Source organism: Arthrobotrys flagrans, assembly GCF_004000055.1.
Source record: "Arthrobotrys flagrans strain CBS H-5679 chromosome Unknown unitig_1, whole genome shotgun sequence".
NCBI classification, from domain to species: Eukaryota; Fungi; Ascomycota; class Orbiliomycetes; order Orbiliales; family Orbiliaceae; genus Arthrobotrys; species Arthrobotrys flagrans.
The window spans coordinates 4,736,929-4,756,655 of record NW_027137556.1 but is presented as its reverse complement, the minus strand read 5'-3'; the positions used below and the strand labels follow the sequence as shown (position 1 = coordinate 4,756,655).

The 19,727-nt window shown below is 46.2% G+C and overlaps 5 protein-coding genes across 5 annotated transcripts; 4 read left to right on the top strand and 1 right to left on the bottom strand.

Moving 5' to 3' along the window:
• Window positions 1-356: 356 nt before the first annotated feature.
• Window positions 357-1,677, bottom strand: DFL_009409 (uncharacterized protein; the record flags this gene model as incomplete). The annotated part of the gene is made up of 2 exons (XM_067639289.1): window positions 357-1,198; window positions 1,260-1,677. 2 exons carry the CDS (start codon window positions 1,675-1,677, stop codon window positions 357-359), a joined length of 1,260 nt encoding a protein of 419 aa, XP_067487093.1.
• Window positions 1,678-3,130: 1,453 nt separating this feature from the next.
• On the top strand, window positions 3,131-3,964 carry DFL_009408 (uncharacterized protein; the record flags this gene model as incomplete). Its single annotated transcript, XM_067639288.1, has 1 exon — window positions 3,131-3,964. The coding sequence occupies one exon, from the start codon at window positions 3,131-3,133 to the stop codon at window positions 3,962-3,964; it is 834 nt and encodes a 277-aa protein (XP_067487092.1).
• Window positions 3,965-5,160: 1,196 nt separating this feature from the next.
• Window positions 5,161-6,693, top strand: DFL_009407 (uncharacterized protein; the record flags this gene model as incomplete). Its single annotated transcript, XM_067639287.1, has 2 exons — window positions 5,161-5,738; window positions 5,817-6,693. The coding sequence occupies 2 exons, from the start codon at window positions 5,161-5,163 to the stop codon at window positions 6,691-6,693; spliced, it is 1,455 nt and encodes a 484-aa protein (XP_067487091.1).
• A 2,924-nt stretch (window positions 6,694-9,617) lies between these two features.
• DFL_009406 (uncharacterized protein) lies at window positions 9,618-12,319 on the top strand (the record flags this gene model as incomplete). Its single annotated transcript, XM_067639286.1, has 4 exons — window positions 9,618-9,652; window positions 10,094-10,226; window positions 10,429-11,412; window positions 11,471-12,319. 4 exons carry the CDS (start codon window positions 9,618-9,620, stop codon window positions 12,317-12,319), a joined length of 2,001 nt encoding a protein of 666 aa, XP_067487090.1.
• A 2,454-nt stretch (window positions 12,320-14,773) lies between these two features.
• On the top strand, window positions 14,774-18,575 carry DFL_009405 (uncharacterized protein; the record flags this gene model as incomplete). The annotated part of the gene is made up of 2 exons (XM_067639285.1): window positions 14,774-15,223; window positions 15,837-18,575. The coding sequence occupies 2 exons, from the start codon at window positions 14,774-14,776 to the stop codon at window positions 18,573-18,575; spliced, it is 3,189 nt and encodes a 1,062-aa protein (XP_067487089.1).
• Between the last annotated feature and the right edge of the window lie 1,152 nt (window positions 18,576-19,727).

Here is a 19,727-nt window from a genome sequence, read left to right as displayed (position 1 = left end):
TAGAATACTTCTGTATACTGCGGAAGCTAGGAGATATTGTATAAGATTTAGTATATTGGGCTTGATATACGGATATGATGGAATTTAGATACGCTGAATGGATGTCTCGAGACGACCCGCCAGCTTGACATTTATATGCGGTAAAAATACAACATTTGCAACACTTTCGACTTGGCCTAGGTCTAACCAGTCTTGTGACCAGAATGTTGGGTCTAAATAGGGGAATTGGCCCTTCTTGCGGCCAATCGAGGCCATTCTCGCTAAAAAAAATTCGACGAAGTACTTAACCACCCAAGTATCTTAAATCTTGTGACGAGGGGTAGGTTTATTAGACCATGCAAATGTGAAATTTCAGGTTATTGAGAATACGCCCCTGGTGCCCTGCGCTTCCTTCTTCTCTGGTTGAGAATGGGCTTTACACGCTGCGTCATAAATTCACAATGCTTCCGACTTTCCTTGTCAAGCCCCGGATTATTCGCAAGCACCAAGTCGAAAAAATCCTCCGGACCCAAACCATAACCAACCCCACTATCTGCCTGTAACTTCTTCAAACTCTTCAATTCTAAATACCCCATCCCAAAAACAAAATCTTTAGCCCCGGACCTCACATCGATATCATCCGGTGAAGCCCATTTAGAACATTCCAAAACTCTACCAACGTGAATCGTTAGCTCCTCAAGCTTCGTAAAACTACAACGTGAAAATTTCCGCCACCATTCCGCCGAGGTACCTTGTGCTATAACCAGCTTTTTAACATTTTCGGGCGGGGTGATGAAGAAAGAAGGGTGGAAGAGTAGATCTGATGTATAAAGCTTGTGAAGCTTTTTTAATTCTGAAATTGCGTTTTGAAGTTGGTATAATGCTGGTAGTAAAGGTTGAATTGGAGTTTCGAATATTTCGTCGGGGTGTTCGGGACCGTTTATTTCTAGGTCCTCCAAAAATGGGAGTTTTTGTAGGAGATTTGTTAATCGTTTTATATTGTCGATTGTTATTTCAACACCCTGACCGGTGCCCCCGGATGGTTCATCTTCATCATAGCGAAGGCGTAGGTATGTTATATCTTCTAACCGGAAGTTTTCGGTTATTAATGGTAAAAGCTCTTTGCTCCACGGTACGTTTATTCTAATACGTAGTTTTTGAGGCCAGTCTTTTGAGTGTTCTTTTAGTACTTTTAGGAATTCGAGCGCTTCGCCGTTCACTTGCGTAAACCAGAGTTAACGGACTATAATGATTGATGTAGTGAAAATTTGCAGAAGTACCTTCCGTGTCTAACACAAACTCCACACATCGCAGCTGAATCCTCCTAGCTACGATTTGCCCGGAAATCACCGCAAGCAATCCAGACTCAACCCAAGCACTATCCGCCTCTAAATCGGCCGGCCAAAATAAAATATACTTAAGGTACTTAAACCCCAAAACATCAGTACCAATTTCCTTCGCGATATCACCTAATCTGCGAAGACCGGTTTTTCGATTTTTGGCATTGGTGGTGTAGGAGTACCGTTCTTTTGGATTGGATTCGAGGCTCTGCCATAGGCGGGGGTATGTAGCGTGGTAGAGGCGTTTGCAGGTTAGAAGGAGGGAGAATATGTGGCGTTTGAAGGGGAGGTATGTTATGATGTTGGAGAGGAGTTCGAGGGGGAGGGTGGCGAGGGAGGGAGGGGGGCTTGAGTCCATTTTGAGAGAATACAGGCTCAAGGTTGGTTTTTGAACTTGGCCCTAATGAAGCCCCTCGTATACGCGTAGATATAGATGTGGGGTGGTGATGTAGCTATCGCATAGAGCGAAAACAACATGGATAATTCTCTTGGCTTAAGTTGAGTGTTATGATTTTTGGCACCATATACTCGCTATCTGGCCCTGCGGCTAACCCGCTATTCTAAAGTGTTAATTTAATTCGAACATTTCGCATCTGAGTTCTCTTAATCTGTCTCGTTTCTCATTTTCGTTTGTTTCTTAATATCAATTGCGCCCGTTTCGAATTTTAAACCTCCAGTTAACTACTTAGTTGGTTGGTTGGCTGGCCAGAGCTAAATTTTGCGTCTAGGTAGCCATAGTAAGACGACCTACAAAAGAAGGGTTACAGTTATAGGATTAGCCAATATCAATAATTGCAGTTATAACTCGCCCTCAACGGAATCGATATTTTTTTTATTTTTTTTAAAAAAGTAAATAAATAAAATGCTCGGCCAGCTACCGCTCCATATACACGAATACAGCCGCAGCCATATTCCACATCTTCGAAATATGTATGTAAAGTGATACTCGAACTCACAATCGCTGAACTTAGCTAGCTTGGTTTAGGAACCAGTGATCGAGTGTTATATTTTAAACAGTCGCCAGTCGAGACTCTATAGTTGGAGCCCCTCGTTCGGTAAGTAATCGCTCTATTGCCTCGTATTTGTACCCTTCGCGAGTGATAATGGTGTTTGGGATTGTTTATTCTTCGACTCTATATCAGCACCCTTGTCAAGTAACAGCTCTACCAAGGCCACATTTCCTGCGGCTACTGGTGATCGTGAGGCTTACGAAGTACCAGCGCCCAGCAACACAAATTTAGTTTCGTGTGCTTTGTGGCCTGAAGGGCTCTCTGGGACGGGAGACTAGGGCATTGATTTATTTATACTCAAGAAAACCTAGGAACCATGTTGACATCTATCGAGAGTGCTATCACTCCATCTAGGTTATGCACCCAATCGTTCAAGCCGCGATTTTATTGGGTATTGCACAAAACTTGAAAGCCTTGCCGTCCAACCTGGCAGAATGCCATCGCTACCATGCAGTGCCACGATCATATAAATATACGTGGCGGCTGTGTACTTGCACCTGCACACACTGCTAATAGAATGCAGGCAGGCTGATCCTTCGCGCTTCAAAAGTTGTCCACAGAGTAATGCGGAACATGGGGACTAAACTTTCTAGCCTCGATCGATATCGCGGTATACATAACCTAGCTACAACCTAGAGCCTCGATTAAAGGAGAAGGGTTGCCAGTGATTGTTTTTCTATTTAATCAGGCATCTGGCTGCTGAATCAAGCCAGGTCTTGAAGGGGATCCGCATCTCGTGCTAGCACAGGCTTAGAACCAACATCAGTGCTAGATATTTTCGGGAATACTGCCAACGTTAATATGAAAGCGAGAGCAACAATCCCAGAAACACTGCTTTCATTGAAGGCTGTCACATTAGGTCGCCTCGTCACAAACAGGAAATCACCAGCAGAAGAGTTCTACGATAGCAAATTCCTCACAGAAAATATCTCAGACGACAAGATTATCGTCACGGCTCGAAACAATTTCCAAGAAGTTCTCCGTAGCACCCTTGGAACTTCCACCTACTCGAACCTAACGGCCATAATCGGTTCTTTCTTCAATCTTAATACCCAAGAATACATTCTTCTAGAAAGTTTTTCCAATAAATCATACCAGCTCGAAAACTCTACCAATGTTTTCGAACAGATCTGCGCAGACCGGGGAATTCGAAAGTGGCTGTCGAAAATGACAGGAAGGCACCGGACTGTCTACATGGTCGTAGGATTCCAAACAATCACCAACGCCAACATCTCCTGCGGAAATTTCAGCTCCAAAGATGTCGGCGGAGGACTCTCAGCTCCAGTATCAATCGCATTACCCGCCGCTCTAGGCATCCCCATCCCCATGAGCGATGTATTAGACGTTGGAATAGGGAGAAGCAAGATGGAAGAACATGAAGTACAAATACGGTTCCAAGCTCCAGGGGAAATGATCTATGCGGTTCAATATCGTAAACTGAAGTTTTCATGGTTTTCGAGTAAAAGAATCGATAATGCGACGTTTGGGAATAGTAGATGGTTGATTAATATTGGTGTTCGGGGCGCGGGGACGGAGGAGAAGGATGTGCTTGATGTACATTTTGCGGATGAGGAAGGGGAGGAAGAGAGTGATGGTGATTATGTCGAAGCGCTGGATATTGAATTTTCAGTTTGAGGGGCGGCGCGGGATTCACATTTACATAATTCTATACAGCCTTCTTCTATGAATTGGTACATGTACACAGACTAGGCCTCAAGATAATTGTATCTCCACAGTTGTCTTCTAGGAATAAATACCGTAGGGAGGCCTGAGGGTTTTCCGGAACGGGAAATCTGCCCTAAATGATCCTGTTGTAGATATTGATACACACAGAGAACTAACTCTCCAATACATCTTTCAAATCAATCCCTGACTAAAGGCTGGGCCTTACTAAGCTTCGCATTTCTGCCAAGGCGGAAACTAAACGGTCAAAAATCGTTTCCCTCTTCAAGATGACTGTCTCTAATCTGGTGGCAATTGTATACAATATGCAATTTGCTACTATTAGAAGCGCTTAAGTTATAGAGATATCGGTAGGAGTTAAGGTTGTGCTCCATTATGTTCGAGGCTATGAATATGAATACCTATATAGTATCTAGCCTCGAAGTCCAGGTCAATAAGGTATAAGTAGTGCCAAAGGTAGTGCATAAGTTATAATTCCAAAAAAATGATCCCCCCCCAAAAGTTCTTTAAAACCCCGCACCATATCTGGTAAAGACTAGGGAAAACGACGGGACATTCCGGTTCCTGGTGCTCAGTCTTGTGTTGCTCCCAACAGCACCGCCAACAAGGCTGAAGATTTTCGTGTTGCGGCCCCCCAAAATCCAACACTGCCCGAACAGGGGTGGCCTTAAAGCTCGGCGACCGAGCACTCCATACCAGGCCAGCTGTCGAACCACAAGACTCGCAAGGCCAGGATCATTCTCCTACATCGACTCCAATCCAGCCTCCGAATATTTCCAACACCACCTCATTAGTCCTACCAACACCAGCCTCGCGGTTTCTACTCTACCAACGTGTAATGCAATTAGCCGATCACATGCAACAAAGAGTCATAGGTGCAGAAAATTAAAATCAGTCAGCATTTCAGGCAACGCGAGTAGGCGTGATCTCGCATATCGTGACTCTTGAACAGCAAAGCAGAGCAGGATACGGGTGGTACAGGATCGTGTATATATAGCCCGTGATGGAATATGTATCTTTAAATTTAAAGTCGAAAATTAATTATAAACTCAGTCACACGAGAATAAGCTCAGTCTCAGCTATGTCCACCACAGCTTGTGTTCCATGCCTTAAAGACCAGACCAGACCTCCTTCGAGGAATATAAAAAATGGAAATTCCACAAACTCCAACAGAGGAGCCCCAAACCTCGCCGTTTAGGGACCCAACTCCCCTCTCATCCCGCCGCCAGACTCCTCAGCTCACCCCCCTCCTCACTAAACCATGCTACAAAGAACTTACATTCGACGGACAACAAGAAGCGTTACTAGAAAATCCAAGGGATATAAATACAAAGCTGTTGGAGGTGTCGGAGCCTCAGGCGACAACGGGGTTAACTTCTCCCTCATCTCCTAGCCAAATTCCTCATCTCACCCCCCTTCACAAAGAACTCACATTCGACGAGCAACTCGAAACGTTACTAGAGAGTCCATTGGATATAAACTTTTTTAAACCTCTGAGGCGCATAGAGAATTTGATACTCCTACTTCCTCCAGAAATACATTATGAAATAATACGGTTCTTGGACGATGATGATAAAGAATCGTTTTCGAGGTGTTCGAGGTGGTGTTATTTCCTTGCTTTTTCGTTAAGGTTTGAGGGTGTGGTGCTTTCGAAGTATGAAGGTGGTGTTGGGGTTGGGGAGTTTGGGGAGGGGGGGTGGTTGGAGCCGGTGAAGTATCATGTTCGGTATGTATATATCCCTTCTTTCTCTCTATGATATATAAAAAGTAAAGGGATCCTGATCAATTGGATTTGATATTTTAGGTCGGCAAAAATACACTTCTGGCAAAATGAGCTGCATCGATCACTACAGTCTATCGCTATATTCTCGAAGCTTACTAGCTTAACGGTTTGCTTGACGATGGATAGGGGTTTCGAAAGGAACTTATGTGTCACTGTTATATCCTCTTTATCAAAACTACCGTTTTATGATAACCTAGAACATCTTACTTTCGAATGGGCCGACCAACCGGTGGCGGGTGGTCTTTCGTGTCCCAAGATCACGTTGGATTCCGACAGTGAAGATGAAGAACTTAGGGTTACATACCGTCGGGGTCCAAAAGAGATTAAGCTACAGAAAACGTATCGACAGAATCTAGCGCGGTTAGATCCTGAGGTTAAAGAGTTTTTGGGACCGTTTATTAAAGGAGGGGAGCTTTCGAAGGTTGTGAGGGAGCTGAAGTTTCCTAAATACCTTCGGTCTTTAGATTTTTATGTTCAATGCGAGGATGCTTCGTATGCTTTACCGTTTTTTAAACATTGTGGTGGGAAAGTAGATCTTGGGCTTTTTGTTAGAGGGGGTGGTTTACCCGTCCTCGATCTCGACAAACCGGAAGCTGGAGCGGTGGAATTGCACGATATCAAACGACTTTCGCTAGGGTTCCCAAATAAATACGATCCGATCAAGGTCAAATACCTGCCAACCCAATTCCCAAACCTCGAAGTCCTAAAACTAATCGACTACACATCCTACGACGCCGAAGAACTCTGGGAAACCCTCCCAGATCTACCAAATCTCCAAAGGATAGAATATCCATGGCCAAGAGAGCCTGGGGAGTTTAGTAGACCCGGGGGCGTAACTCTAGAGGCTGTGCAGGTTGCGATGGGAAAGAGGATGAAGGAGGGGGGTTTAGATGTTTAAGATGGGTGAAGATTGAAGAGCTTTGGCAGGGTTCAGATGGGGAGAAGCAGGAATGTGATATTCGGAGGGATGGGGATGGATATATAACGGAATATAATTGGGATAAGGTTTACGGGAAGCGTGAAAAACGGTGGTTTGGATGGTAATGATGGTGCGCGGTGGAATGACGGGTATTTTTCTTGAATTAACTGGCCGGGTCCAATTAGATAACTGATATTTGTAGCCGTTAAGCTAATTAAGCGTAGCCTCGCTTCCCTATGTAGGTACTTCGGTGCTGTGCTAGGAAAGTGGTGTTTTTAGATACTATTTCAATCTGAATTAAGTAGTGAATGTCCAATCTGAATGGGATGTTAATTCGTATTGAGCCTGTAATATGATATTGCCACGAAATATCTGTATTATAGCGTATGAATAAACTCTTCTTTCCGTACCGTAGGTAAGTATATATCAACTGTGGGAGCTTGGGGTATACGTTACACAAGCTTGATATCAGGCTGCTTCGAAAGAAAAAAACGCCTTATTACCACGATTACGACTAACCAGTAAATTGTCTTTAAGAGCCTTGAAGTAAAAAAGAAAATTATTTTACTTTATTTTTCAACTTTATTTTTTGCATATCAGCGCAGTCGGGGTTCGGGAATGGGAAGTGGGGGAGCTGTGGGTGGAAGCTCAAGCCATAATAAGGTGTGGGAGCTGGAGGCGCCACAACCCGCCAAAGAGGAACATCCCAACTTGACGTTTCAAGATCCAGTAAAGCTTCTTGGATTCCCTAGTAAATTCCTTGGAAAGCGTTTATACAGGCGGTGTTCTTTATTAGCTGTTATAAAATGACTTTAGAGTAATTAGTAGACCATGGCTAAAAGTTTCAGGCTGGTCCGAATGCCATCCTGGATTGTAAGGGACTTTCCTTAAAGTATTAGCAGTGAATATTTTAGTACCGTTTTTGAATATGCATCTTATTATGGTGGATGTATGGGGTTTTGGTTCGACCGGGGGGATAGGCTTAAGCTGTCTTTTGTCGGTTAGATGAAACCGCGAGCGAACGAAAGTACGAACGTACGAAACATTGGTATTTTTCTTCGTTCGTTACCGGCCACCTGATAATTTTTTTTTTCGGAGGTGGGAGATCTTTAAGCTCGAGCTCGGTCGTCTGAAATATGCAGGGTGATTGAATGGGGTAAAGACCGAGAACGTTAATGGGGGAGAGAAATGGAATTGTCATATGATGCATGATATCAACGGGATGGCGTTGCATTGGGTTATACTTTTCTTTCTGATCTGGTATCTTTTGTCTTTCAATAGATAGAAAAATTTTCTTCAACAAACAATGGTGATTCAAGATGGTGATATATATCGGAGCGTGGATGCGGGTTTTTGATTACGGTGAAGTCGGCTTGCAGATGCATGCGTCGGTGATTCGGGTGTGATAAGGGGATTCATTCTCATGGCTCGAATTCAAGGAATACCCAACCGAGAGCCCACTCCCCTCCTTCCTTGTCACAAGCTTGGATGTAAATACCAATTGGCGACCTCCTCCTGCTGCAATGCATCCCCGTTGTGAATGGCAGAAGAAAGGAAAAAATAGAAGGGCATCGGGGGTTTCCTTGCTTGCATGCAGGTGGTTGCATCTTGCTTTTGCTTGGCCTGTGAGGTAGTTATTAAGTACCAGAGTATGTAATCTGCCCCTCAGAACAAGCAGACAGGACAAGGATAGGTTAAGACAAGGACAAGACAAGGACAGCATCCCTGCCGCCTTGATTTTCAAGCTCAATCTTGTGAACCACTTAGCACATACATATGCTGCAGCTTCTGTTGCAGGTGGCGATAATACGTATGATGTTGGATGTAGATACTTAGACTTTGAGACCTATGATATAAGCACCATACTAGTACTTAAGCAAGTACCTCCTGATAAAAGGGACTAGCAGCTGCGCACAGGACTTTTGGCAGAGATTGTGGAGATGGCTTTGATTGGATTTAAATTTCGCCTTTCTTGCGACAGATAGTGACTCCAAACGACTAAACCTCGACGGGGATCGAATTTATAATAAGCTTACCTTCAGCTCTTCCTCGTGCTCGGGAATTTATTTTTCTTTCTTTCTTGCTTCTTTGGTTTTATTTTTCTCTTTCTTTTCTTCATCATCACCTTCATCATCATCTCCATCGTTGCATTTGCGACAACTTCGTTATCACAAGTTTCGAATTTCGACGAGGGTTTGCGACGGCGCGGCATATCGCAGGTAAGAGAATACCTAATTTACTACTTACTGCTACCTTTACCACACGTACACGGGACACGTACACCGGATAGAGAGCACAGAGAGATGGAAGCAACATCTCGAGAGCTACCGACCTACCTACAGTCTTCTCAACTAGCTAGCTTCTACCTACAACAGCCGATGCCATGGCTAGAGAAAGAACAGGGCGCACTGAACTTACTGAACGGCAGGCAGGCGGACAGGCAGATGGCCGGTACGTAGGCAAGCGGGAAGGCAGGTATCGTATCGGGGTCTGTGTCAGGTTTTAATTCCTGCGCCATCTTGTTTATACCCACAGGCACTATTACGTTACCTGTTTTCTCTGTTCTTGTGCGGTCTTTGCTTGCTTCAGCGTCGTCGAGAGAAGCGAGCGAGAAAAACCCTTTCAGCCTCCTGGTTCATCTCTTCCCTCATCTCATCCCTCATCTCTCCCCCCATCGCTGCTTTCTCACCCTCCCAAAACACCCGTTTTAGCCCTTACCCCCCTCGTATATATATTATATATCCCCGTGCATATCTCTTTCGAGCTAGCTGACTCTGACTGACCTCCTCCTCCGTTTTCTTTATTCTTTCGTAGGCACCTAGGAATCTTTTGCTGCCCTTTTTCTGTTCAAATCACTACGTTACTACTCATCTCTAGAACCTGCGAGTTGCGAAACCACAAAAATGTCAACTGGAAAGGGAACTTTCTCGTTCAAATGGTGAGTTTTTGTCCAAACACCCCCCTAAATCTAAAATCCCGCGATTTGGTACTCTCCTGGAGTCGCTGGAAGCTGTTCTGCTCTATTCCTCGACGAAGTCTACAATCTACTGTGGTTTTTCGCTGGGAAATGGCTACTCGGGACAAGAAATCTCTGTCGCATGCGATGACGAATGTCCCCGTCACTCGACTGTCACTCAAGGGAAATGATGACCACCGTCGGTGGACGGAAAACATGAACCGTCGCACGGCTTCACCTACGCGTTTCTGGAAGTCATAAGTCTGCGATTTTTCTCCTCGTGTAAAATCGGATTCATGCCTTATCTTTCATGACGGGATTTCCCTTCGAGTGTCCTTTTTTCTTTTCTTTTTTCTTTTCTTTTTTTTACCTTTTCTTTCCTTATAGGAGGCTGAAGCTGACAGGATTACGTATTTTTCACAGGACTGAACCCGCCGACGAGGTTTATGTGACCGGTAGTTTCGACAACTGGACCAAGTCCGAGAAGCTCACCAAGACCGCTGACGGAACTCATGTCGGAGTTGTCACCGTTCCTATCGAAAAGATCACGTACAAGGTAAATCCTAAAGTTTTCTTCGCTTTTCAAATTTCTTCATGACTTCGATGCGATCGATACGCGAGATACGAGCTGTCAACGCCACTGGGTGGGCCCTGCTGCTGCAGGCGCGAACATTTTGTGCTTTCCTCTGCATGAGACTTTTTTGGGGGTCTTTAAAATGCGGATAAAATGCTAACGAATCAACGTGCTTCTCGTGTAGTACGTCGTTGACGGCGATTGGACAACTGATCCCAAACAACGTGTCGAGAAGGATGCTTCGGGAAATGACAACAACTACCTCCTTGTTAAGGATATCAATCCTACCGAAGAGCCAACGCTTGCTGTTCCATCTCCTATCCCAGATACATCCGATGGCGGCGCTGCTCTTTTCCTCCACTCTGCTGGCGGCGAGTCCACCACTGCAGACCTCGCTGCTGGGGTCCCATTAGAGCCGAAAAAGGAGAAGGCAAAGGAACCGGAACCAGAGCCAGAGGCTACCAAGGAGCCGGATACGGTTGTTACTTTGCCAGTTGTTGAGTCTGAGCCTAAGGAACCTGTCCAAGTCCTCTTCTCGATCGGACCAGAATCTACCACTGCCGTTTTGGCTGCCGAGGTCCCACTCGAGGTCGCTGCGAAGCAGGAGCCAATTGTTCCAGAGGCTACCAAAGACGTCGTTGCACCTGAGGATATCCCAACTCCAGATCCAAAATCTGTTCCCGGATATCTCCCCGATACTATCGAGGATAAGGCCGAGGGCGATCAGGTTGTCAGTGTCAACCCAATCCCAGCTTCTGAGACTGCGGACAACCCAATCACATTGGCGCCCAATGAGCCGGTTCCACCACATACCGCCGGTATCAATGATAACGTCAAATTGGACAAGGAATCTTACGAACATGCTGATGCTTCAAACCTCGGTGTTGGCGCAGCTGCCGCAGCTGCCGTCGCTGTTGTCGCTGAAGCCATTGCTGCCGCTGTCGACACCACTGGTGCTAAGAACTTGATTCCTGAATCTAGTTTGCCCATTGCTGAAGCCGTTAAGGATTTGCTTCCTGAATCAGTTGTCGGCAAGGTTGAAAAGGAGGAGGACCATAGCACTGCTACTACTGGGGTTGTTCCACCAGTTGTTATCGAATCTCAGGATAAGGCCGGAGTCGACCCCGAAGCTTCTGGAAACCCAGCAGCCGTTGAGGCCAAGAAAGAGGTTAGTGATGACTAAAATATGCGAGTGGGTGAGAATTTTACTAATTGAGAATTTTCAGGTCGAGGACGAAATCGTCGAAAAGGTTGAGAAGGTCGCCCCGGAAGCTACCACTGAATCCCAGCGCGCCGACGTTCCAGAGATTGTCCGCGAAAGCCAGGCCGAAGCCGGTGTCCCACCTGAGGCCTCCGCTTCTCCTATTGCCGTCGAGGCCAAGAAAGAGATTGAAGCCGAGTTGAAGAGCGAGGTTGAGCCAGCCGAACCAATTGCTGAGGAACCAGTCGCCAGCCCATCCGAAACTCCAATCGTTCCAGCTGTCGTCACTACTTCTATCGAGAAGGCTGGCGTCTCAGCTGAAGCCGTCGCTAACCCAGTTGCTGTTGAAGCTAAGGCTGCCGTTGAGGAGGCCATTACTAAGTCAGAGACTAAGCCGGAGACTTTGGAGCCATCCACTGCTGAGAAGGTCGTTGAGGCTGCTGAGAAGGTCGCTGAAAAGGTTACCTCTGAGGCTCCTACAACTGAGGCCCCAGCTCCTCCTACGACTGAGGCTCCAACTGCTCCTACTACTGAAGCCCCAGCTGCTCCCACGACTGAAGCCCCAGCTGCTCCCACGACTGAGGCTCTAACTGCTCCCACGACTGAAGCCCCAGCTGCTCCCACGACTGAGGCCCTAGCCGCCCCTACGACCGAGGCCCCAGCTCCTCCTACTACTGAGGCCCCAGCTGCTCCCACGACTGAAACCCCCGAGGCCCCTAAAACCGAGGCTGAAGCTCCAAAGACGGAAACCGAAGCCCCTAAGACCGAAGTCAATAACGGCGAAGCCTCAGCCGATGCTGCTAAAGACAAGGAAGCCAAGAAGAAGCGACGAGTTTCTGCTTTCTTCCACAAGTTTGTGCAGAAGCTGAAATAAGTGACTCCCCTCTGAAGTCCCTTTTTCTGACGTTTCTTTGATTTTCCATCTTAACTTTACATGCATCAACTGTCCGATACTTGATGGGCAATCGCAGGCATTCGCACGTTTTGATTCTCGTTTTTTTATTGTTGCTATTTTTTTTCTTTGATAAATGACCTTTTTTTTATTCGCTGCTGATGATACCAGACATGAAAAATTGTCACCATCGAATGTCCTGCTTGCATACTCTTTTTCATCGACATTGTCATCAATCACATCACTACTACTATCATCATCATTGTTAACGTTAATGGAAACCCTTCCTCTTACCTCTCCATGTCATGCACGCACTTGTCTCCGAACGCCTCGTAGAATGTCGTATTGATGTCACTTTTTTTCTTTCACTTTTTTTCCTCTTTAATTCCAATTGAGCGGGATTTTTTTTATTTTTTATTTTTCGTGTAGGATTTCCGATGCGTTTTCCCTTTCTTGATTATTTGAATTCAGTATTCCAAGCTTCCTCCTGGTTCTTGGGTCTTGGTTGATCTTGTAGTTTTAGGCTCTTTTTCTCATTCTTTCTTTCGTATGTAATATTTTTGAACTTCTGAAAGATTATTATCCTATCTATTTCCCAGTGATATGACGTTTTGATAGAGATATGCGTCGTATGGGTGGTGTAGCTGCGGCCGGATCGATTATTGCCTCGGGGAACATATATGGAAGGATCTTGTGCTATGTCACCTGGGACTTCTTATCGATTACTATAGAGTATTGATTTGTAGATGTTATATTCTCTTCCTCTCTTCGTCTAAATTAAAGATTTTTGCTGAGAGATCTCAGAAATGCATCTTCGTATGCATCTGACGTATGCGAATCACATGACTCGAAACACTATGGATGTCACAGGGTTATTCCTGGAGCAGGTATATTCTGAAGAGCGGTGGAATCGAAAGGAAACAGCTATAGCTCTACTCTACAAAGTACAGTGGATTGGGGAAACAGGGCGGACCTCTCGGAATATTGTTCTGGTAGCTTCTGCTCGAAGTGATGTGGCCTGAACTTATCTAAATGAAGTAGATATCGCTTCGGTATCCACGGTCATACCTAGCTTGTTTGACAGGAATGAGGCACATATACTAATTCGAATGATGGATGCATCGAATACCTCGCCGTCAAGACATTGCTGTATTACTTAGGTTAAGTTCACCCCGCACGGCTTCGGTGCCCTTCGTTTTTGATGGATTGAGCGGAGGTGAGGGGAACTCCTACCCGATGGCCATGAACCCTGAATAGCGAAGGGGGGTGGGGACCGGTTAGAGTGGGTAGACGGGGCTTGTGGTGTGGTGGATTGGTACGGAGTAGATACGGGAAGATAGGGCCGAAGGTCGGCCGGAGTTTCCAAGTTTCCTTGGTGTACCTCCCTCCTTACTAGATGGGCGGGAGTCATATGAGGGAAGAAGGAGGGGTGAGGGGTTAAACGGGCACATGGACCTGATTTCCCTTTTGAATAGGGAAGTAGATTTAGGAGGATGTTTGTTAGATAGGGAATGTTGGTTTGGGAACGAAGATGGGGTACATGTAGTGACAATGATATCGATATCGTCATCGTCATCGTGTATGTATTATGCACGATTGTGTTCGACGATGATAGGATATTTAAGCTTGATATATGGGAATGATGGAGGGCGGGGACCGGGTAAGCCCTAAACCTGACATTTGACACAAAGTTCAGTCCACAGAATTTGTTAAATATCATGTTGGTGGTGGTGTTCTCCAATTTAAATAATAAATTGGGGGGTGTGGATGGATGATTAGTATTTGTCGAAGAGCAGAAGAGGAATGGGATGAGTTGTTGTGTTGTGTCGACGACGTTTGTTAGTAGTAGTCATTGAATTGTGTTGTGCGCAACACACAACGCCCAATCGACGCCCAAACCCGACCTCCTCTGGCAACGAGACCCCCCTTCCGATTCCATCTCCATCTTTCCTTAGACCATCACCCCTTCATCGGTTCAACCTCTCACCGACTCTGACCGGTTCGAAGGCGCATCCCCGTCTATTCATACGACGCCCGTATATACCTATCATTCCGACTCTATCCGACCAGTCGTCGACATCTCTCCCCATCTCCGACGACAAGCGGGTTTCATTTATCCTTACCACTATCAACATCTAATTACCTTGCATTGTATTCTTAGATCTTAATCCTTTAAGGTCTTTTTTTAAAGAAAAAAAAGTTGGTTCTATTCGCGGAATCTCCCTTCACGAATCGCCTGGGTTTGAGCCATCAACAGTCTCAATACCCTCAACCCGGTCCTCCAGACCTATACTTGGACACCTGATCAGGAAGAACAACCCATCCGGGCGATAGAAGGTGTATTCGGACGGTATCCGCCGACCGAGAACACCACTACCCAAGGCCGACAAGAAACCATACTCTGAAAGTCTGCGATACCCGTTCCCCTGCGATACAATGGCTGACGTCGAACAACATTACGGACAAAAAGAAGGGCGCGTCACTGGTACTGCCGCTGTTATTGAAAAACAGCAACAGATCATGACGCCGTGCCCATCGCCGGATGAAGCCATGTTCGTTGGGGAAGACAGAGCTGAAGATCACCAAAAGGCGCGGCTTTCTACCGTTAATGGAGATGCCGAGCCTACTAATATAGTAGTGGCTCCTTCGACGGATATAGATACGGATCATGGGACGACGGTTACTACTAATCGGCGGGAAAGTGGCGCTGCTACTGGTGTAAATACCATGGCTACCTCACCTGCCGAAAGCGCCCACGACGATGCCATGATTGTGACTGCCGATGACACATCGGCGCCGATTCCAAGCGATCACAAAGAAGAGCAACTACGGAAGACATCTCCAGACTCCATAATTAAAGTCCACGAAGACGGTAATCCTACGCAGGTAAGCCATATATGTTTGTTTGGCGGATTCAAGATTTCCTAATTTGCACAAATTTGTCGTATCCCGATTTGATTTGCATCCGCCTACGTACCAGAAATAACGGGATTAGCTTTGGATTTTTTTTTCTCTTCTGGCTCTTCTTTGTCTCTCTTTTGACTAACCTTGTCGACCTTGGTCTTATTCCCTGTCCTGTCTGTCCCTCCTACATTTTTGCAACGAGGAAAAAAATTGTGACATTTTTTCTGTCAAACCTTTTTTTTTTTTTTCCTTTCTCGCTCTCGCTCTCGCCAATATCTTGCCTACAAAAAAATTTTATATACATCTGCATACCGCCAACCACTCCATCCCATTCACTTATTCCCCAGTCTTAATTCTCCCCACGCTGCCGTACTTCTGGCAAAGAGTCCTTTGAATCGCAGCCATGGCTGCAATGGACCCATTGAGTAGTCTTGATACTCAGGCGGGGGACACTGGCGATGAAGGGAATCGGCTGAGTTTTACGGATGTGGACATGGACTGGCTCAAATCGATGATAAAAGTCGAAGAACTTGAAGCTCTTATTGCTGCGGGAGGCCTTGACTTTGCTGACGATGCTCCTTCTACTTCGACACAGGTTCCTGTGGATGATGCTGGATTTTTGGACCCTTTAGACCACCACCTCGACCTTTCACAAATTGACTTCCCACCGACGACGATATCAGCAGATGATCTTCTGATGCAAGTTGATGGCGGAGCTTGGTTTCCGACAAACCCTGAGAATGGGATTACACCGCGAATAGAAGCCTTTGCCAAACTGGAGTTTCACTATGGTCAAGATTTTTATCTGAGCGGGTTGAATGTTGTTCTGGGCAGGCAGGATAAGGAGTCTATTTCTTCATTTTCGAAGAAGAAACGGAAATCAGAAAATCATTTCGGAGATAGTATCCTTACGCTGGATGAAGTTAAGGTTCCGTTGTTCCCCCCGCCGGAAATAGATATTAGTTCGATATCGAGACGACATTTGCGGATCCAATACGACTATGAGGCGTCTTCATGGACGCTCACTTCACTTTGCGACACTGGGTTTAGGTTAATACGGGATAAACATAAGATGAGAGGATATCCGAATGGGAAGAGGGCTACACTGGAGAATTCGGATATCATCCAATTCGGAAACTTGGCTTTTACATGGTTCCTCCCGGATCAGGATGAGTCGAAGTCCGCGGTCGTGGAAGATGTGAAGATGGAGGATGTGGATATGCTTGGAGAAGGGGTGGCGCAGGAGATCAGTGATATGGATTCGGATCATGATTCTGATGATGGGGATGATGAAGATGAGGGTAGCGATATGGATAGTCGGGAGGCGAGTCATGATGTTGGGACGCCGGCACCTAGACCTAAGGTGGAGGGTATGGATGATTCATCGCTTATGCCGCCACCGCCGACGGTCAAGAGAGGCCGTGGGAGACCGCCGAAGAATGGTATTTCTGTCAGAGAGCAGAAATTACTTAAAAGACAGGCGCAAGAAGAGTTCTTGGCTAACGGCGGTAATGTTGCGGGTCTGGATATGACGAAGTATGGAAGCTTGCCCGTTGATCAACTATTTGCGAGGGAAGGGGAGAAGATGCAGATGCAGATGGTGAAGGAAGCTAAGAGGAAGCAAAAGATGGAAGAGAAGGAAGCAAAGATCAGAGAGAAACAGGCGCAGAAGGATCTTAAACCGGCAAAGGTGCCGAAAGAGCGGAAACGGAAGAGGACGAAGTCTCCACCCGCCCGCGAAGAAGATTATACACCTGAGCAACTGGCGAAACCGCAATTGCCGTATACAGTTATGATTTATGATGCTATCAATAACTCTGAGAAGAAGGCTTTGACATTACCGGAGATATATAGGAGTTTGGAGAACTCGTATCCTTACTTTAAGGTTCGAGCGGAGACTACTGGGTGGCAATCTTCTGTACGACATAATCTGAGGGGGTCCGGAGAAGGTGGTGGGTCGAGTTTGTTTAAGAGAGGGCCTAGGTCAGGTAAAGGATATATATGGGAACTTGTGGAAGGTGCGAATATTGATAAGGAACGGAAGAAGAGGAAACCGGTTACTGGAAGTCCGCATCCGGCGCAGGCTTCTATTCAGTCTGCGGCGGGGCAGATGGTGCCGTCGGGAAGTTGGGGACAGGGAAGTACTACTGTTACTGCTTCTGGTGGGCATTATGTGCATCCGAATCAGTTTGCGCAGCAGTATCAGCCGGTTCAAGGTGGGATTCAGGGATATGCGCAGACAACTTATCAAGCTGCACCTGCGCCGCCGTCTACGCCGGTTGTTAATAGAGCGCCCTCTTCGAATAGTGGGTCTGTTACGCCGAGGGCGGCGGTTCATGTTGTGGATGGTGTGGTTTCTCAACACCGACCTGCGCCGGCGGCAGCGCTTAATCCGCCGACTTGGAATCCAGCACAACAGCAGCAACCGAAACCTATTCATACAGCTACGACTACGACTCAAGTTCCCCAGCAGCTGCGATCCGCCGTTTCTGTACAAACCCAAGCGCCTATCCGACAAACTGTCGTTCCTGCGGCTCCTCAACCGCCAAAAGCCGCCATACACGCTGTACCAATGGCCCCCCAACTGACTCCTGGAGTCCCCGGTAATCGTCCTGTCTCTAGCGCCACCACAGCTTCTACCGCTCCAAAACCTCAGACGACTTCGATGGCAGTCGATAGTAAGGCTAAAGACCTACTAGACAACCCGATATTCCTCAACATAATGAAAGAGCATATCCGGAAGAACCCGACGAATAACATCAACTCGCCAGAAGTACGTAGGGCGCTTTGGGCCGAGTTTAAGAAGACTAGTGGTTCTAAGGCTCCGTTGGTTAAGAGCGCGGTACCGAAGGCACCGATTCCGAAGGCTCCTGTTGCTCCAGTTGTTGGACAAGTTACATCTGTGGCTGCACAGCCGGTACATGGTGTTATTAGTACTCCGTCTGCGACGGCAGCTCCGATTCCTGTTGTTAAAACTGTGGGTGTTCCGCGGGTTGCGACGGTGCAGAGGGTTTCGACGCTTACTCAACAGCAACAACATCAACAGCAACCACAACAACAACAGCAAGCAACAGTCACCGCTACCCCTACGGCTGTTAAGCCGGCGACACCGAGTTCGTTACCTCAACGGACGAATGCAATCTTAACGGGCCTAAAGCTTGATGCTAAGAAACGACTTGAATTCCTGCAGGTTCTGAAGAATGCGAAGGAGAAGAAGGCTGCTGAGGCTATGGGGCAGGCGAAGAGTGGTGGTGTTGCTGTTAAGAGGGTTGCAGAGGGGTTGCCGGAGGGGAGTCCGGTTGTTAAGAGGATGGTTGTTGAGGGGCAGCAGTAGAGGAAGTTACCATTCATAAGTCCTCGTCACTTGTCCAGTTGCCAGACTCCACGAGTTGAGGGTCTGGCGACGAGATAACTCAACTCTTCCCTCGTCTCGAATTGAAGCATTTTGCTGCTATCGTCGTCGTCGTTACGGCGGGCGGGATACCTGCTGCTTTTTTTGCTAGCTTTTTGCTTTTAATGCGCGGGGTCTTTATATCAATTATATAAATGTTTTGCGGGACTCTTTTTCTCGTTTTACCGAATCATCGAAGCACGGCGGCACGCATGCACGACGCACACAACTGGGTTTCTTTTTATTACTACTTATACCCCCACTTTTATATGTTTTTAATGGGCATGAACTACTTTTTTTTTTTTTTTTTTTAGCGCAGGTGTTCCGTGCTATGGTTCGAGACTTTTGTTTTCTTTTTCACTGTGCCGGCGTTATGGGGTGGTGTGGTGTATATTGTGGTGTGTGGTCTTTTTTTCTTATATCTCTCCTTTCTCTTCATCTTCTCGTTCGGGCTCCTCTAGCACAGAGAACACCATACTTCTTCTTCTTTGTTCAATTAGGGATTTTTTTTATATTATGCTGTTAACTAGGCTCTATGGTGATTTGTATTACCGTGGGCAAGGGGTTATATATGTTGGGGGTGGAGGGGAGGAGGGGAGGAGATAGTCGACAGGAGGATGAAGAATGAAGAATGAATATAGAGATGAAGAATATATAGAATTGATGGGTTGATTATGAGTGTTTTATCTTTGTTTTGTGAATGCGAGAGTGAAAAGAAGTGTGAGGTAGCCGGCTTATTTCTTCTTCCTCTTTTGGTGTATAATTTTTCCACGCGTGCATGCATTCTTGGGGCTTGAGGGCGATTTTACTTTTGAAATTCTTGCAATTGGTGAGGTTTAGTTGAAGGATTGTAGTTGTCGTTTGTTGTTTTATATATCGATCAGATTGTCCATACTATGATTATGGTGATCGGTTGAGAAGTGTATTTATATTGTGTAAAAGTCGGTGGTTTGTTTCTTCTTGAAGTTGCGCATGGGACGGTCAATTGATCGTGATTAGTTCTTGTGGTAGCTACCTATTAGATAGGTAGTTAGATTAGGGGCATTATATTCTCGGACTGTCGAGTCGACTTGAGCTATAGTATGCAAGTTTCGT